Genomic DNA, 20,506 nt, shown 5'->3' with positions numbered 1-20,506 from the left:
ATAATTGTCGATATGTCGATAACTAACATATATCGACAGGTGGTGAATTGCTTTAAATTATCGATAGGTAAAATTCATTATCCACCATCCCTAATAATAAAATATATAGAAAATAGGGTAGAGTACATGGAATATTATATCACTCCGCACAGTAATAATATTGCATAAACATCTCGTATACAGTCCAATTTTAGAATTTATAACTATAATATTGATGGAAATAAATTCCCGATTGACGTAAGACGCGGGCGATATTTTTTCTCGAACCCAATCACAGCTATAATAACACTTAACAATATTTTACAAAACCATATTTTAATGAAGTTTTTTGCAGTAATTTTCAGCATTAATAAGGTCAAAGGAAAATTAGTCTTGTTTCTAAAAATTAAAATGCTTTCTAATACCCTAAGTTGTAAAAGTGTTGTTTCTCCAGTCATATACCGGGTGTTTTTCAAAAAATTCTGCCATACCGCGATTCGATATTTAAGTATATGACAAATCAGGATTGATTGACGTATTCAATTTTTTTCGGGCACTCCCTGCTTCGCCGGGAAAGACTATACAACTGCTGATTTTTAAAGGGTACCCTGAGTACATCTTTACTTTGATAGAAAATGACATTCTGAATAGAATGACATATTATGACATATCATATGTCAACTTTTTTATGTAAGTTTCTTTATCAATATTCTCTCATATTATGTCACATTTTTGCTTAAAAAAATAGTTGGTATTTTAAATTTCAATCTAGAGTGCAATGACTGTATTCATAACGACAAGTTGACTCAAGTTGTGGTACCTAAGTATGTGGACCAAATTATGCGTAAAAAAATGCTTCTTCCAAATATGCTAATGGCCAACTTCGTTCTGATTAAAAATACGATTTGGTCATCTTTTAACCGCTCAGGAAAAGACATGAAAAACAGTAGACGATGAAATCTATTTTTCCAAAGCTCCTTGATTAAAATTTAGAGTTTTTAACACACGATCTCTAGGTAGAAATTTAAAATACTTTTTTTAACGCAAATGTCAAAAAATGACATATGATTTGTCAAGAATGAACAGAAATTCAGAATGTCATTTACTATCAAATAAAGTAAAAACAAACTAAGGGTACCATTTAAAAATCAAAAGTTGTAGTAATTTCCGGTGAAACAGGAAGTGACAGAAAACAATTGAATACGTCAATCAATCTTGATTTGTGTCATATACTAACTTACCAAATCTTGTTTTTTTATCTGTAAAAATAAGAGAGTTATAAAGGTGAGCCTCTCTTGCAAAACACGCGGTATAAGAAATACCGGTGGTGAGTCAGCTGAATTTAACGAAATATAATTTAATTTCCTTGTCTTCATTTCCAGATATTTCCAAATTTGTCCTGTTTGGTAATTAATCCAACTAGTCAAAAAACTAGTATCTATAAATGAAATAAACGGCAGATTGGGTTAAAGGCCAAAAAAGTTTGACTTTTGGTCATATTCATAAATCGGTAATTTATATCTTATTATTATTAACACCTCTCTGAAGTGTTCATTTTTTAATTGGAATAAATATTATAAATATAGTGTAATTATCAAAAAGATTTAGGACTACAACATATTGCAAAATAAGCAAACTCCATTTTGTTAAATGTCAAAATGTCTCAGATGTAATAAAAAATATTTCAAACTAGAAAATAAATATTAACTAAATTTAAAGAACATGTGGCTTTATTCTCCATATTTTTTGAAAAAAATTGTAAGTTGAGCCCATGCAAATGTATCAGATTGCAGCGAAATTTAGTCTTCCGTGGAACATCAAGTAAACTAGGAAGAATATTTGTTACATATTTTTGATTAGGTATTGTAAGCATGCGCCCATTTAAATCAAATTATTCATTTACAATGTATTTTAAAGCTCCTTTTACACAACAGTTTACCTTACTTCTTACCTGTTCAGTCAAAACCGAGCTCAAAGCATATCAAGTTAAACTTGTGCGTAAACCAAAAAACAGACGTTTTACTAGAACTGAATGAAGACCTTGATGATCTTCTGATCTGACACCTGACGATATCATTCAGATTTACAACAAAACGTTTTGCCTCACTGAAAAAATAATTATAGGTACCTAAATATACAATAAAACAATATATATACAGCGTTTACGATATATCACAGCATTTTTAATAAGCGAGTTTGAAAAAATCTAATATTTTTACATAATTTCACAAAATAATGTAGTATTAATTGTTTAGATAATATTTAATGATTATTACAAAACGATACTGTTTTCATAATTAGCTTTGCGTGTTTACAAATGAAATTTAAACCATAAATACAATTTTGTAGTAAAATTTCACCTTTTTTTCTTTTCAACTTGGCTTAATACGACGCTATCATTGATAAAACTCCAGCTTTCAGTGTGTACACTAGTCTTTAACCCGTCTTACCTGACATTTAAAACGGTATTTCTAGACGGGGATAATAATACTATATTAAGGATAATGAAAAATCGAAAAATTATCAAACCATAGGTTTCAAATTTGTGAAATGGTGTATCTGCGACTCGTCTAAAGCCGACTATAGACGGCATGGCAAGCCGTGGCCAGCGTTTATGCCTAAGCATAAAAGTGCGAAAATCATAGTACAAGAAAACATATTTTCTTTTTTTCGATTTATGTATCTCTTCATGTACGAAAATACAGGGTGGTCCGAACTGTATTCCGGAAACTTCGGCAGCATATTCTGCAGATAAAAATAAGTAAAAAAGTTCGTAAGTTTTTTAAAGGAAAGTTTGAAATTGTTTAAAAAAATTATTTGTGAGCGTTTGAAAAAATATAGCATGTTCTATTCGGCGTAAAAATTACTTTTTGTGCCTCGGCTGTAGGTATGTCGCCAAGTAACAAGCCAAACGTACAGCCTCCCCACGAAAAGCGTCATCTTTACTCCTAATAAAACAATATACCTACTAATTTTATAAATAATATCTTGCAAGTCACAAAAAGTAACATACATATTTCATACTGAAGTCAAATGTTTGTTGGGAAATAAAATTTTACTAACGTGTAAGCACAGTGTAAGTAGATACATTAATATTAATTAACCTATATTTCCCAACTGTATTGCAAATAACGGAACTGTTCAGTAATTGATTTCAGTAACTAGCAAAACAAGACATTTGCCTAAATTCGTATAAAACGGTCGATTTTCTCTTCAATATTTCCTGTACTCGTACAGGGTTATTCAAATTCTACGGTCTATGCCTCTCATTAATATCAGCAAAATAGGAAATACAAATGTTGGTTATTAGGATGCAAAAGAAACTGATTAAGATAGATTTTTTCGTTCAATTCATCGTTCTCAAAGTCTTGAAACTGTATAATAAGTTATAACTGAAGAAAGGTGGACACAATAGATTTGTAGATCGCGGTGATAAAACCCCCTTCCATACATTCTACAAGTTATCTTCTAGCTTCAAAAAGTTTTTGCACCTAATAACTTAATATTGTGATTTAATTAGAATTTTTATAATGTTCTTATTCTTATGGACTGCCTATTCTTACATTTTCTTTTATGGTATAATTTCAAACTTTCGATTGCGACACCTATCGGAAAAGCCTAAAGCTGTAAATTACTTATTTACGACTTATTAGCGACCAAGTCCGACGTTTGAGAAATATTTATTTAAGCAACGTTTAGTGGTAGACACCGGCAACCGCTCTTTGGCATTGCAACACTATCGGAGGTTAGTGACAAGATATAACGTCCGGCGCCAATCGAACGCCAGCGAGCAGCTTTCTTTTTAGATTAATTGAGTTGAATTGCGTGTGAAAATGCAGTAATTATTAAATTATGAACATTTGGCCAATTTTGATGATTTTTTAAGCAATTTGTAGCTAAATTACACTGCTCTGCAAAAAAAACAAATTTTTCTGGAGTCCTGGTACCATTCCTGCTGATTCTGATGTAAAATGACGTACTAAATCCAAATGTAGCCCCCGTTTTCTTTTACCATCCACCATTTTCGTGGAAGCTCCCCTCTTTATTTTTATTATATGTTTTTAACTTTTCCTTAATAATAACTTAATGAATATGAATATAATTTGAAGAGGTGAAAATAATTATATATTGGCTTTAAGAGTCCATTTCCAAGTTCGGAATTTAACGTTTTATGTAAAACTGGCTAGGTATTTTTACACAAATGAAGAAGGAAATTAAAGATAAAGGATTATACTATATCCGTATTGCAACACATTTTTAGACAACTTCTTTATTTTTAAGATTTTGATGGTCATCAACAAAATATTCTTTATGTCCGAACTAAATTTTCTCAAAAATAAAGACATAATTTAAAATTCTGTTACAATACGGAAATAGATTGAAGTTTCGTGATTACAGTGATAAATAATTTATATGGTTTTATAACAAATTGCTCGCCATTTTATGGCCAATGCTGAAACTCTACAAACCGTAATCAAGCTTTAATCAAAGCACGTGTGTTTGGAATTTTGGGTGGCTTAACACGACACGATCGGGCTAATCCGAGGGCTAATCCTTAAGCAGATTTCTGAAAAAATATAATATACAGGGTGGTCCGAACTGTATTCCGGAAACTTCGGTGACATATTCTGCAGATAAAAATAAGTAAAAAGTTCGTATAAATATATGTCCTAAAATCTAAAATGCTTAGTTTCGGAGATACAGGGTGTAGAAGTTTTCAATTCAATTTTACAGAACAATTTTATTTCTATTTTTTCCAAATTATATCTGAAGTAACGTCAATATTTGGATAAAAATTGATGTCTGGTTTTTTTTTGACATGAGAAATTTGATTTTTATGTCGATGTGACTCAGAGAAATAGAAGGGATAGAGAATGAGCGTCAACATGCGCAGAAGGTCTAATCAAGTTGGGCGCCATATTCCAGATCTCCGTGTCATTTTGTATATAGGTGGTAATCTATAAGTAATCAAATATCAATTTGCTGTTTTCAACCATACGAGGGGCAATTTAAATTTAGTGAAATTCATCATTTATCATGGTTAGATAACATTATATTTTATTCAATTATCATCAGTTTCAAAACTGCGTACAATATTGGTATATAATATATATATATATATATATATATATATATATATATATATATATATATATATATATATATATATATATATATATATATATATATAATATATATATATAATATACTAAATATACGAATATTCTGACAAAAGACGCTACGGACAGATGAACTTTTCTTAGTCGTTAAACACTCGAAATGCCATTAAATAAGTATTTACAATTATTTCATGTTTACTTGTACTGAATTACGCGTTTCAATTTATAATTTTTGCCAATTTGGTAAAAATTGTTCTAAACAACTTTTTGTTCAAGTTGTATATTCATAAAACATTTGGTTCATAATTATTTTTGATGATTACCTTGTATTTTTAATATAAACCTAGAAAAAAATATGTTTTTGTTTTATTTTTTTTATTCGTCCCTTCAAATTGTGTTACAAAAACTGTTACATAACATGTCCTCTAACAAATATTTTCATAATACATAAACATCAGTGATTTTATTAAGGATATTATTATTAGTATTTATCCTGGTTTTTGTCGACAATAAAAACTCTAAATCTTGTAATAGAACATCAATTTTATATTTCGTAAAATTATTTTGATACAAATTCAATTTGTCAAAATTCAAGTCATTAATATATTGATAAACAGCAAAATAAAAACACTAGATCACCACAATACACCAAAACACTTTTACTTTTACACTGGACGCGCGTTTCGCTAACCATGTTAGCATCATCAGCAGATGATTATAAACTCATTGATAAACAACCCAAATTATTCCTAAATTTTTTATTATAAAAAAAAACTGTTACCGGTAATTTTGTAAAACACATTATGGTTTGTCTTAATACTAGAAAAAATCATTTATTTTTTGACACAAAAAGAAGCTTGCCGATCCTTATTTGTCCATAACAAAATTCTGTATGTACAACATACATATACCTAATTTATTATTAAGAAAATTAGATTATATGATCTCAGAATTTTAAGAAAATTTTTTTAAGATAAAATAGTTTCTTCTCAACTGTAATACTTTGGCCTGTATTTTATCTATTTAAAAACATGGGATTGACAATCCCCTTACTAAAATACATACTGGAAGGTACTGATTAAGTTCCATTGCATCAAAAACCTTTGCTATAAATCCGATATGAACTCGATACTATGTTTGAAAAAGCATTTATACCTGTAACTGTGCATAAATCTAAGTAACTGAATTCTTCTCCTCTTGACACTCTGAACACTGCTGTTGCTAATGTTAGAAATATTTAGCACAAAACTACAACTACCTACAACAAACTTTACAATAAAAATGTTAAATTTTCGCTGTTCGATTAAAATACCCTATCTTATGTTTTCTTTTCCTCCAAATAATCTTCTTGTCAAGTAAGGACCAATCTGTTTGCCTGAGTGATACAATATTTGACATATTTCTGGTACACTTGAACTTGTGCTTTCATGGACACTATAACAGTGCACTGTTTTACAGAAGCACGAACATTGATTCCAAGTATCTTCTTCCTCCACATGTAATAAAAACATCCTCTTCAAATGGCCACATCACACTTGGTTTTTGACCATTCCCAATTACAATCAGGATTTTTACAAATCGCCTTTAGGAAAACTAAAAATAAACAGTTTTGGATCATCTGTAAACACGATTATGTTGTATAAACATACACATGAAAACTAATCATTTTTCCCGGCGTATTAGCTTTCTTAGAATGACTATGACAATATACAACAAGCTTTTTTGAATTAGTGTTTAGAATAATTGAGATAATAATAAATTTTAACTAGATAACAAAACAAACCAAAAAAAAACAAAACAAACAGATGTCAATTAAAGAGGGGAAGTGACAGCGAGACCTGGAAGATGTCTGCCATCTTGCCGTCGACAAAAATTTGGATGCGCACTCGTCGAAGCTCATTCTCCCACTTCCATATCTCTGATGTGACTCTTACTTGTAGGGGCCGCCATCTACATATTTTTTAACTAGTTTGAAGAGTAATAACTTTTCGTCCGTACCTGTATAAAACTATTAAATGAAAAAATATACATTTACGGCGTTTTTTACGTAAAAAAGGTCTCTTGGTAAAAATCGTTACGAGTAATAGTTCTCGAGATATTTGGAATCGAAATTATCAATACCTATTATCATTTACATAAATTAAACATGTCAACTAAATAGTTATTAGACTGAAATCATAAATTTGAAATCTTTTTGTGTCAAAAGTTCAACAGAACCTGTTTTATCATCATTTTTTCGCAGAAAAAATTATGATTAATTTAAAAAAATAAAAATTTCACAAATAAAAATTTAATTTATTATTTCAGTCAAATAACTACCGTATGATCCAAAAAAAATGGCGTCCATTTGGCTGGGAAATGAACATGGATGACATTTCCCATATAAATTTATATATAAAATGACAGCGATCTTCATTCCATAGCCATCGCTGACGCCGTTTTTTCTCGATCATACGGTATCTACTCAACGTGTTTATTTTTTGTCAATAATGGCATGTATTGACTATTTCCATTCTAAATATCTTGAGAACGGTTGTTCGTAGCGATTTTTGCCAAGAGATATTTTTTAAGTAAAAAGTCACGTAAACGTATATTTTTTCACTCAGTAGTTTTATACAGGTACGGACAAAAAGTTATTACTCTTCAAAACACATGTAGGTGGCGCCCCCTACAAATAGGAGTTATATTGACATCAAAATCAAATTTCTAATGTGAAAAAACCTCCAGACCAAGATCAATTTTCATCCAAATATTGACGTTACTTCAGAAATTATTTGGAAAAAATCGAAATAAAAATGAAACTTCTACACCCTGTATCTCCGAAGCTAAGCATTTTCGGACATACATTTATACGAACTTTTTTACCTATTTTTATCTAGAGAATATGCTGGCGAAATTTCCGGAATACAGTTCGGATCACCCTGTATATTTCCTTCGGCCATACACCCGTTTTACCCGACCCCTGAGAGCGACCCGAACACTACAGCGTAATAGACTCTTAAACAATAATTAATAAAAACATGTCTATTTGCTTTTTGCTTGTCATTTATAGCCTGAGTTATAACTCTAAAATATTTTCCCCTGTGTCTTGATGGAACTGCTTTAAGCGTGTTTTGATTGCTTTGGTTTGTCTGTGTTTTCACTCTTTTTTTCACTTTTTTCGTTTGACTAATGCGTATCCGATTGCTTTGAATATTTTGGTTTTAAACTTGAATGTTTTACAATTTTTTACAATTAACAAATATCAACATCTCTGACTTATCTGGCGTTCCCTTTGCTGAGACTTTGAGCAAATCGATCGCATTATTTCATATTTATATTTGATATTTGAATGGATTAGAAAAATCTCATTTATTTTTCAAAAAATGAACCTATCACAAAGGCACAAAGTTATATATAACATTGTTTATATTAAATTTACTCGCTGAAATATTCCATATTAAATCATCCGATCAAAAACCATGTAAGTAAACATGGTTTTAGTTTTTATTTTTAGTTTACTTGCTAAACCTCACGTATTTTTTTATTTAATATCTTTATTTTATATTTTGTATGTTTGTGGTATATATATATATATATATATATATATATATATATATATATATATATATATATATATATATATATATATATATATATATATATATATATATATATATATATATATATATATATATATAACTGATTGATTGTTTTTAAATTCTTAAGCGTTTTCAGTTGTTAAGCTTGTCTCTCATATGTCAAATATTATATTATTAAAACAAGTTCTATTAAAAAGCTAAAAATCTATTTTTTAGATCGCACTTTGTGGATTTTTCATAAATTAGTGTAACGCTATAAAAAATATTTTATGACCATTTTTAAAATATTTAAATTTATGTACACTCTTTTAATTACATATTTGTAGTTTATTCAAACAAACTATATGGGCAGATTCATTATTATATATGAATTTTTGTGTTCTTCTAAAGTTGTAGTTTTATAAATGATACATTATAGTTAAGTCATTGGGGATTTTTGCTTGGAAAAAAGTCCGGAAGTTTTGAAACTTTGCAGATTTATAGGTTTTGGGGTCTCTAACTAAAATCCATAAAATGCACATTTCCAGACTTGCCGCCGGCGCCGCCATCTTGCCAAGATGGCGCCCAAAGTCGGTATTTTGTAAATATCTCGAAAACTATTGAGGAGAACAAAATTTGAGGAGAAACAAAAAATTGAGGAGAACAAAATTAAAGAGAATAAAATTTTCTATAAAAATGGTTCTATGAAAATTTTCGCTAAAGTCAACCGTTTAGGCACAAAGTCTCTTGAAATTTTACAATTTTGCGTAAAATATGACACCTATATGTATAGTCGATTTTCCGAAATCAAATGTCGATTAGGGTTCACTAAAACCAGTTTTAGTTTATTTTCTTCAATTTTGTCATGAAATACTGGCGTATCATTAATTCGCTCATTAATTTATGAATAATTAATTTTAATTATTGAAAATGTGTACTTGTTTCCACATCACTCAAGAGAGTACATGGCGCGTTTATTTTAACGTGGTCTCCCCAGAGGCCTACTCCACTAGGTAAATTAAAAACGTTAACTTATCTGCACAAGTCCGATGGACCTGGCTCATTGATGTCAAAGTCGATCGTGTCTGCTGTGCTGGGCTCATCAGGGTGGTCTCTCAATTCGTCCAACTCTTCATCTTCAGCCGCCAGAGGGATATCTACAGGCAAGTCTAACTCCTCTTCATCGGATTCGTCGAGTGACACTTCAGTCACGTTGTCACAGTATATCCCATTGCAGTATGCACAAATCATTGAACATTTTAATCCTGCTTTTCTGCATCCGCAGGCTTTACCACAGTTGTTGGTTTTGCATTTACAGGATAAAAATGCTAATAGGGATTTTGGAGCTGGATCTATTAACGTTGTGACTGGAGTAATGCCTGTTTTTGTTTTCTTCCAACCCCATTCTTCGGCATCTTTGGTACAACCAGACCAATGCTGAGCCTGGTGGTAAGTTCGCAATGAATCCTGTCCAGCACGACAATTAATTATTCATAAATTAATGAGCGAATTAATTGATACGCCACTGTTTCATAACAAAATTGAAGAAACTAAACTAAAACTAGTTTTAGTGAACTCTAATCGACATTTGATTTCGGTTAGCTTAGGTTACTAAATCCAACTATTTAGGACCGTTTTTGAAAAAAGTAAATAATTCTGTGATTGTGTTTCGCAAAAAAAGCACTTGTAGATCTCCAAGTGTATTAATATATTTTATATTCAATTTTTGACACAGATAAGTATGTCATTCTTAATATATCTCTCTATATTAGTTAGGTTAGTAATATTATTAGTAATGAAGCAAATATTGTGTATATTATAGGTATATTAGTAAAACAGAAAAGTTAGTAAATGATAATTAAGAATTAAGTACCTAATGAACCATAAAGATTAAAGGTACAAGTGTACCACCGATTTTGAATATACATTATTTTGTTATAAGAACTGATTAATAAATTCCTAAAACAAATGATGGTCACTCTGTATGTATCGATATAACCGGTTTTAAATATCGATACGATTTAACAACATATAAATGATCATTAATCTGTACTGGATAAATTAGACCTAACTACATCGAGAACAATATAACAAAACGATTTATTTACAATATAGCACACCTATGTTTTGTAAATGAACATACATGCAATTAATATTAAACTGTAACCTGTTGCAGTCCCATAAACTAGATACATTGAATATTGTGGTTAATAATCTTTTATCGGTAAAATTTTTAATTTGGTCGATATTTTTTTTTAAAGAAAGCTAATATAATTAATGAAGGTATTATTTTCTTAACAGACTTTATATCGACTAATCTACATTGCTTTTATTAAACAAATTTGAAACTTAGGATTAAAATATAGCTTATCGACACTCATATTTCCAATTTAAAACCAACGAAAAATGCTTCCAGTTTCAGCAGTAATCTCGTTAAGCGAAGAACTCAGATATTTTGCAGAACTACCTCTAATATTTTTGCATAACTACATAGAGCTTAGAATTCTTTTTTTACGATATATCACAAATTGGTATTATTTAGATATTATAGTTACTCTTTTATACCAAATTCACTACAGCAGAGTTTTTGCATTGACTCACAGTAGACAGTAATCACGTCAAGATTTGTTACTCGCAACACAGATAATAAATTTTGAAGTATAATGGCAAAAGTTAAAACTTATGTAAGTAAACTTTTTTACTAAATGAAAATTACTACCACTAATTTTGAAGTTCCGAATGATTACATTGAAATTAGAGGAACAAACTTCTTAGCTAATTGAAACCACTAATTTATTCCAGTAATTTTGAGGTTCTAAATGAAGCTTTTAGCTTTCTTTTTTAGCTTTTAGCTTATTTCTGTTAACTTTCCTTTTTAGAAAACCGTTTGTACTGAAATTAATCTATAGTATGTTCAGCGAAAGAATATAATGACACTGGCACGTAATGTCTGTCAAAAGTGGAGATTGTATTTCCAGTATATTTTAGATGTGGTATGTGGTCTATCAAACGTCAAAAAATGTAAAAATTGTAGCATTTACAATTAGAAAGTTTACAACTAGAAGATTAGCCAAAAATCGAAATTTAGTGTTATAATAATAAAACTAAAGTATCTGTTTATGGTCGTATATATTCTTACAATATTTTCATTACAGGAAATCCTTTTTTTTGCAAACGAAATGGCTTAGTTTCGGAGATACAGGGTGTAGATGTAGAAGTTTAATTTTTATTAGAATTTTTTCCAAATAATTTCTGAACAAACGTCAATATTTGGATGCAAATTGGCGTTTGGGAGTTTTTTGGCATGAGAAATTTGATTTTGATGTCAATATGACCCCTACTTGTAGAAGGCGCCACTTACATGTTTTTTTGAACTTTTCGTCCGTACTTGTATAAATCTACTGAGTAAAAAAATATACATTTACGACGTTTTTTTTACTTAAAAAAGGTCTTTTGGTAAAAATCTCTACGATTAATGGTTCTCGAGATATTTGGAATCCAAATTATCAATACCTGTCGTCATTGACATAAATAAAACATGTTGACTAAATAGTTATTAGACTGAAATCATAAATTTGAAATGTTTTTGTGCCAAAAGTTCAACAGAAACCGGTTTATCATCATTTATTTCGATGAAAAATTTATGATTAATTTAACAAAATCACGGAAATGCACTAATATACTTTATACAGGTACGGACGAACAGTTATTACTCTTCAAAACAGTTAAAACACATATAGGAGGCTTCCTCTACAAATAGGAGACATATTGACTTCAAGATCAAATGTTCTCATGTCAAAAAACTCCCAGACACCAATTTTCATGTAAATATTGACGTTACTTCCGAAATTATTTAGAAAAAATCGAAATAAAATGAAACTTCTACACCCTGTATCTCCGAAACTAAGCCATTTTAGGACATACATTTATAAGAACTTTTTCACTTATTTTAATCTGCAGAATATGCTGCCGAAGTTTCCGGAATACAGTTCGGACCACCCTGTATTATTACATAACATTTTTAACATCCTAGAGGTTACGTACCATTAAAAAGCTTTACTAATAATGCTCGAAAAGAAATTAATGCTCGAAAAGGAAAATGCTCGGAAAGTCCAAGAATAATAAACGCGTCACCATTTCCACAACTTACAAAAATAGTTGTTATAAATGGCTTATAAGATAAATTATGAATTGAAATGATATTGTGGCGAACCTGTATAAACATTATGCATTTCTTACGGAAAATTTCATGCAGGCGTTCTCAATAAATTTTATGTCGTTCCAGTTTTTGATGATATATTTCTCTGAATTAGAAAATGTACATTGCACAAGAATACATAAACACATTAGTCGATAGTTAACGTTTCGGTGTCAATATACAAGATCATTTAACTTTTGATACAGTGAGTCATGCAATTTGTTTATATTTTCAAAATACAGAGTGACCATTAGACAAGTAGTAGTCGCCGGGAATATATCTTAAACAAAAAATCCTTTAAGTTGGAGACCTTCACACATTGTTGAAATCTATCACACATTGCTCGTCGTTTTTTCTTTACAGTCTTATAACAAATCTTACGATTCGGTTTTGCGATAATCGGTGATAAAAGAATATTTATACCTAAGCAACATTTTTGAAAACTTATAATTTTGACTTTCTGTCAGACTTTCTGACAGAAGAAAAGTTTGTCATAAAGGTCTGAAATAACACGTCGGGGAAAGAAATGTTCTCTCTCCATCCCCAATCTTCATGATACCCTATGAGTAGGGATTCATGAAGTCAAAAAGCTTGATATTTTTAGAAACTACTTGACTTGACTTGAAAAACCAAGTATTTTAGAATCTCACTACTTGACTTGATTTTCAATCGTTACTACTTGACTTGATATCAAGCAGTTTCAAGCTACTTGATATTACTTGATTGCATCTTGCCGCACTGCCCATCCTATAATAGTGATTGGACATCGGATATCTAACATCGATGATAATATCACTTAATATTATGGATGCTGATAAAACATCGGTTGAAAAATATCGATGTTTTAAAACAACAATGGTTAGTCTTGACGCTAATAACAATAAAATACTTGGCCCTTTAACGGCGTGGAAGTTACAAGTGGGAAGTGTATCCAAAATTCTTACCATATGGTCTAACTATATGTAGATAAAGCGCTTGACCGAATCATAATCCACCTTTTGATATGGTTTCCTTGCTTTTTAAAAAACGACGCATCAGCAAATTCAAAGTGACATTTGCAAATTAAGTGATACTAATATGAAATGTCAGAATTATTTGCATACGAAAATTTAATTTTGCCTTTATGAACACAACTTTGGGAACAAGTGACTACAGGACGAGGCTTTTGCTTACACAGGCTCGCTACGCTAATCATATGCTTTTTAGTTAATGCACAAAAATTTGAATTTGGCGCCACTATTTGTGTTGGTAGCGAATTTAAAACTGACGGGCGTTTGTCAAACTTCACTTTTAAAAATATATTATTATTTGTTTACGTTAATAAATAGTTTCTTGCTTTATTTGTTTTTAATTGATGTTTTAATCCGCAATTCTTGTTAACATTAGAATTTAGTTTTTTCAATAATGTTTATTATTGCAGGATTTTGTGGTTGATTAAAAATATCAAATGAAACTTAATACAAAGTGAAGTAATCAAGTAGCTTGAGAAAAATCAAGTAGTTGTGAGCAAATGCTTGACTTTTCAAGTACTTGAAATTGTAACTACTTGACTTGAACTTGACTTGAATTCAAGTCAAGTCAAGTCAAGTCAAGTAGTGAAACCCTACATATGAGCACTGAACTGAACTTTGTACTAGGACTAGGTGTCCCATTTTCGTGTGTTTCGTGGGGTTTTTCTGTTACTTTTTATGAAACTAAAGATGCTACACAGATATTTTTCCAGCCTTCTTGTTTTTTGAAATACAGAGAAAATTTGAAAATGTTACATTTTTCGACCCTTCTATCTCAAAATATGAACCAAACTTCTGTTTTTTTTAAAATGGGACACCCTGTATATTATTTTTTAAACCTTTTGCCTGTTGTCTATAAACAATGCATTATTTAACTTTTTAACATAAATCAACCTAGTTTAAAACTAAAAAACTAAAACTAAAACTAAACTGCACTGAAAATAAACTTGTGCAGCTTTTAGATAACACGCTGTTAATCAGAGTTACTGATACTTTTGATTTTTAATAGAATTATTGCACAAGTGCTAGTGCAATAATTCTACACACAGAAACTAGCGTGGAATGGCCAGTAACCACAATGTGGTGTCGAATAAAATATTTGATTGTTTTGAAGCATAAGCTGTCATTCTTGAAATATGATCTATTTCAAGAATGACAGCTTCCAGCGAAAACCTAGTTACGCCACTCAATTCTATGTAAAAACTCTATAGGACTCAGTTTTCACCATTCATAATCATAAGTTAAAAGATAATCGGGATACACAAAGAAGGCGAAAAATCCAACATATCCAAATTCGCCCTGTATTTCAGGAACTGAGGGGACTAGGATAGATCTGTATATAGAATCTTTAGATTTTTATAAAATAAAGTACTGTAATATGAAAACCGCATCTTTTTACCTCTACTTATAAGCGAGAAACTGTATAAAACACTGTAAAACACGCGAAAATGGGACACCCTGTACAAACTATACTGTTCAAGCAAGCCGCTATGTATGGACACCCCTTTAGAGTACACTTCTATGGGGTAGTAAGTACGGGCCAAGTACCAACCGATAATCGGGTACCTGATAAGGGTACGGGACAGCCACGAGAATATGGTCAAAATTTGTTTTTCTCAAAATTTCGCCAGTTGGTAAAAGGTCCGCCTCGATATACTTTGCAAATATTCTCCCGTTTAGAAAGGTTAAAGATTTCGAAGAAATACTCATTAGTTGTTTCCTAACTTTAAGCGATCTCGTTATTGCTTCTTTTATATTTCTATTTGTTATTTCACTTATTTACTTTAAAACAGAAGTAATCGTTGTTAAAATTCAATCAGTGTTTTATTTGTGAATAATTAAGGATGATCGAGAAGAACTACTGTGGATAACATTAGGTTTCAACCGCATCAAACGGTAAGATTTAATTAAGGTTAACCTTAATCAAACTTAGATTTATTTTAGTCGTAGAAACTAAAATGTAATTAAAAAAAATTAAATTATAACACTTTAATATATATTTATTTAGGACACTGTACCTTTTGAAAATAATTTAAATTGTCGCCCTAGTAGTCCAACATCTACAATTTTTAAAAAAATAATCATTTCGCGTCAAGTGACGTGAATAACCCTGTATAATACTTATACAGGAATCATAAATATCTATGATACTTTCGATTATACTTTTTTTTATCATATACATAATTCCTCATTATTTAGGAAATACGACTAAACTATAGCTATTAGGTCATTGCCGATAATTGATCCTTATATGCAAATCAGCTTCACATTATACCCAATAATATGTCTCATTAGAATAGCCATAAAATATTTTACCGTTTTTATTTATTTGGTTGATAAATTAACTATAGTTCGTATATTTTACAATTACGTATATAAATTACAGTTGGTTGTTGGAACCTTTGGTGTTACAACAGCAAGATAAAACACTCTTTCACTGAAACATTTTACTTTAAACACAAGTTCATTTATGATGCTAACATGGCTATCGAAATGCGCGACTAGTTTTAGAGTGCTTTATTTTGCTAGGTATATGAAGTTAATTAGTAACAGAATTCCGTATAAGAAAACTTTTCTATCAGTAGTGTGCATTTTTATTTTTCAATTTTCATGTTTTATTCAGAAAATCAAGATAACTACAAAACGTATTATTGTTAACAACACGAACAAGATACCTATAAAAGATAAGACACTGTACAAATAGTCTGTTTATTTGCTGTTTCATTAATAAGAAGTATCGTATATGTAAATTTTTTATGTACTGTCGTGTTCTACTTATTTAACTTTCGAATTTAGTGAGAAAAATTACGTTTTTTGTCCTGTTTTCGAATTAAGCATTAATAATTAGCTAATGTCTAATTTTAGAGCTGCATAATTAAACTACACGCGGTATAAAATAGCGTTCGAATGCAAAACGGTTTAAAAATAGTGTGTATATACGGAAAATATATAAAAGTTTTAAAAATGTAAATATTTTCGGTAACTTCAAAGGGACATCCTGAACAAAAATGATAATAGTCTGTCATTTAGTAATGATGTCCTTTAATTTTAAATGTCTTAGAAATTTTACTTACTTAAATGTGTTATTTAAATGGAAATTATAGGTTACAATTATATTAAGGCAAATTATAAAATTAGGGCATTCTGTATAAACCCTAGATATTCTATAAAATGACTAACGATTTCAGGCAATGTATGAAATATAAATGTTTTTATATACCCTACCTAGACACACAAGTGGAAATAGTAAATATAATATAATACCTAGTCTACAAGTAGAAAAAAGACTCAAAGTCTCGGTCTGAACGTTTATATTAAATTAAACACGTGTCACTTTAATTTAATATAAACGTTCAGACCGAGAGTTTGAGTCTTTTTTCTACTTATATTTAATTTAAACCAGGTCTCTTTGAGAAGAATGGACGCCTTCTTTAAAGCTATTAAAGAGATGGATTTGAAGGATATATTTTTTTATGAATGCTTTTTATAAACTTTAAAAAAATTAGAGTTACCTAATATAAAACCGTATACTATTCTAGCTTTATAATTTTATAATGTTTTTTTTTATTTTTATTAAAAACGAGAATTCTCTACATATATATCTCTGACTACTACTAGCTGCTACGAACTAAGCTACTAACCAACAATTTGTTTTGTGTGGTCTGTTTTTGTTTAAATGTTTTGTTCGTTATTCATGTTGGGGATTTATTTTTAAATGAATGTTAATCGTTAGGCAACCAGTAAACTCATAGAATATGTATTTCTTTTGCATAATCAAAATGTTCACTCTAAATCGCTGTCTTTTTTAGACACATGTCACTTGCCTTGTTATAAGGTTATTATTCAATTCATTATTCGAATTCTCAGAACGTTGTTAACAAAAGTTTCATCTTAAGTTTTAATCAATCACAATTGTTTATCTCCATGATTTACCGTATTAATAATACAGAAATTACAGCTCAATTACAAATAATTCATCAATTACAGTTATTTACAGTAATTTTATTAAATTATACGAATATTCTCGTTGATTATTGGTTTGAAGTAAATATGACAATGACCTCAAATGAAAATGCGAGTTTACTAACTCTGTACAATCTAACTGTATCTCTTCGTAATCTGTAGTCTATAAAATGCCTACGAGATGAATATTATATAATTTATTTCATATACAATACCTGATGCCTGAGTTTTAAAAATTTTATATGATTCCCCTTGCCACTAATGTCAAAATGCATTTGAAAGAAATTTGAAGTGCAATGCAAACAAACATTAATTCTTTCTATTTGTTAGTTTCTTTTTTGGTGGACCAAGCAGAATATTATTGTATCTTGTCTCAATGTACTTTATTCTTGTTCCAGGCCTTCGCCAACATTCGGCCGTGCGCACCACCTAAACGCCAGCAGCCCGCCGCCCACGATGACGCTGCCTGTGGCCCGACCGCTGCGCGCTCCTAGCGATAGGGCGTCGGCGCATCAGCAGCAGCAGCAATCGCCGGTGGGCAGGCGCAGAACGTCCTGCCTGGGCGGTGGCGTCGCGGGAGGCGGCGCCGGCGGATGGAGCGACGCCGTTAAGCAGACGACGCAGGCGCGCCGCTCCTGGCACCTGGGCTACGGGGCGCTGCACGACGTGGAGGAGACGACGATTTCGGCGGTGGCAGGCGCGATCAGCGGGGCAGTGCGCAGGGCAGAAGCCTGCAAGAAAGGTAGGAAGTTACATTTTTATTAAAGCGACATTGAAATCGTAATTTGCTTATACAGCTGCATTAGTTCACCAAAAAATGTCCTTTCTTTTTCTTAATTTAATAGTAACTTTACATCTATTCATGGATTCTAATATACAGAAGTGTGTCAAATAGCGACGTATTTTAGACTGCTTCTATGTTTTACTTTAAATTAATCTGATTTTCTCACATTTTATCCAATTTTTTGCTGGAAAAAAGTACAGAGCATTGTAAGCTGAATAAGCATCTAAAGCTAATGGATTGATGGCCGAAACCATGTGCAGGTTCAGTCAGTTTGAAGAAGAAACGACAGAAAACGTTTTATTAGCCTGGCAAATGTGCGATTCTCTGTAATAGGCAATGATAGGCCATTGACAGAGCTATATGGGCGGTTCAGTCTCCAAATTGCTAGACATATTGAAAAAGAGAGGACTGGAGAATGTAACCTAAGAATCAACAGAGAACCACAATAGATCTGAAAAGGTCGCAGTGGATCAGGTCGATAGTCACCTCGAAAAATCTAATCTAATCTAACATTAACTGATTGATTAATAATAATTGTTTCTGTTTATAAATAATAATTATTGTGTAACATAATAATGTTGTTTAGACGAAAATTCAATTGAATTAGATATTCTGAACAATCAAAACAATGTTAAATTTCTATATTTTTATCGTTTTTTAGTCATGGGAAATAATAAAATATATAAACCGATTGGTGAAGAAAGATGTGACGAACGATTATTTACTATGCAATAAATCTCAATTCTTTTGATTAATTATATGATTCCGATATTCAGATTTTAGAAAAAATGTGCAAACAATATTTGTCGTAATCTAAAAGTCTAGAGATTAGATTAAATGACTTACTATGAATTTGACGACATGAAACAATTTTTAATATTTTAAATATCATTATTCGTTCACATCATGATATTATGGCGATGTTGCTATTCTGAAATCTTAGCATCACCTTTAATCATTGAAAAATATGAGGACTTTTTCAATATGTGAGAGAACAGTGGACAGTACTGAGAGATAGTATAGTTGTTATGTATATCAATATACCCTATGTATAAAAAACAGACATTTTAATTGAAGTGAAATAAGATGGAAGATATTCTCGAGAACTGACCGGAAAATTTAGTAATAAATTACATTAAATAAATAATATATTTCTTTGAATGTGGTAGACAATGATTCAGTATTGAAAATAAAAATTGGCACCGGGAGGCACGTATAGCCGTCCATACTAAAATATGTTAATAAAAAGTTGGTAGGCAGTTCTTTTAGTTTCAAAGTAATGGAATTTTTCCAATTTTGGTCCGCGGTTATTTCCCCTATCTGCCACCTAGGGTCGCGTCCGATGGGAATTTGGAGTTCTCCACACGGATTCTCTCAAAAACGGACTACGCAAACACGGAATATCTCAAAAACTGCGACTTTGACTGATTTTGATGTTATTACAAATTTTGTTGCAAATATTATTCCTAATCTTAAATTGAAAACCGCGTTTCGCTAGCTACTGTAATTTTGTAGTTACGATTTTTTAAAGTTTTTAACCCCCTCCCATACCCCCTTACCAACCCACCAAAATCTAATGGGCAGATTTTCAGGTGCCACAGAATTTTGTGCAAAATTTGGTTAAAATCGGTTTAGCGGTTTTTGAGTTGTCGTGTTACAGACGGACGGACACACAGATAGACACCATGAAAATATTTTGTATTTAGGTCATTTATGACCCAAATAACTCATTTTGATTGAATTTAAAAAAAAATATTTTTTTTTGCCGATCTTAATAGCCTACCATACCTGTTGGTATGGTAGTCTATGGTATGGTAATCTATGGTCGGCTAAAAAGATTTCGGACTTCCATAGTCTTTATTTATTTTGATTAACACCCGATTTTGATTTTT

The 20,506-nt window shown here is 30.8% G+C and overlaps 1 protein-coding gene across 3 annotated transcripts in view; it reads left to right on the top strand.

Annotated features, from left to right (window-relative positions):
* Positions 1-20,506, top strand: part of LOC115881848 (probable E3 ubiquitin-protein ligase RNF144A) — a 145,650-nt gene that overhangs the window by 75,710 nt on the left and 49,434 nt on the right. For all 3 annotated transcript variants that reach the window (XM_030899544.1, XM_030899542.1, XM_030899545.1), the window contains exon 3: positions 18,229-18,572. In XM_030899544.1, coding sequence (XP_030755404.1) covers positions 18,287-18,572 — 286 coding nt within the window. In that variant the 5' untranslated portion in view covers positions 18,229-18,286. The remainder of the gene's footprint in view (positions 1-18,228; positions 18,573-20,506) is intronic.

Source organism: Sitophilus oryzae, unplaced genomic scaffold, assembly GCF_002938485.1.
Source record: "Sitophilus oryzae breed Bouriz unplaced genomic scaffold, Soryzae_2.0 scaffold_1743_pilon_pilon, whole genome shotgun sequence".
Lineage (NCBI taxonomy): Eukaryota > Metazoa > Arthropoda > Insecta > Coleoptera > Curculionidae > Sitophilus > Sitophilus oryzae.
The sequence above is the reverse complement of the archived record's forward strand: the minus strand, read 5'-3'. Positions and strand labels throughout refer to the sequence as shown.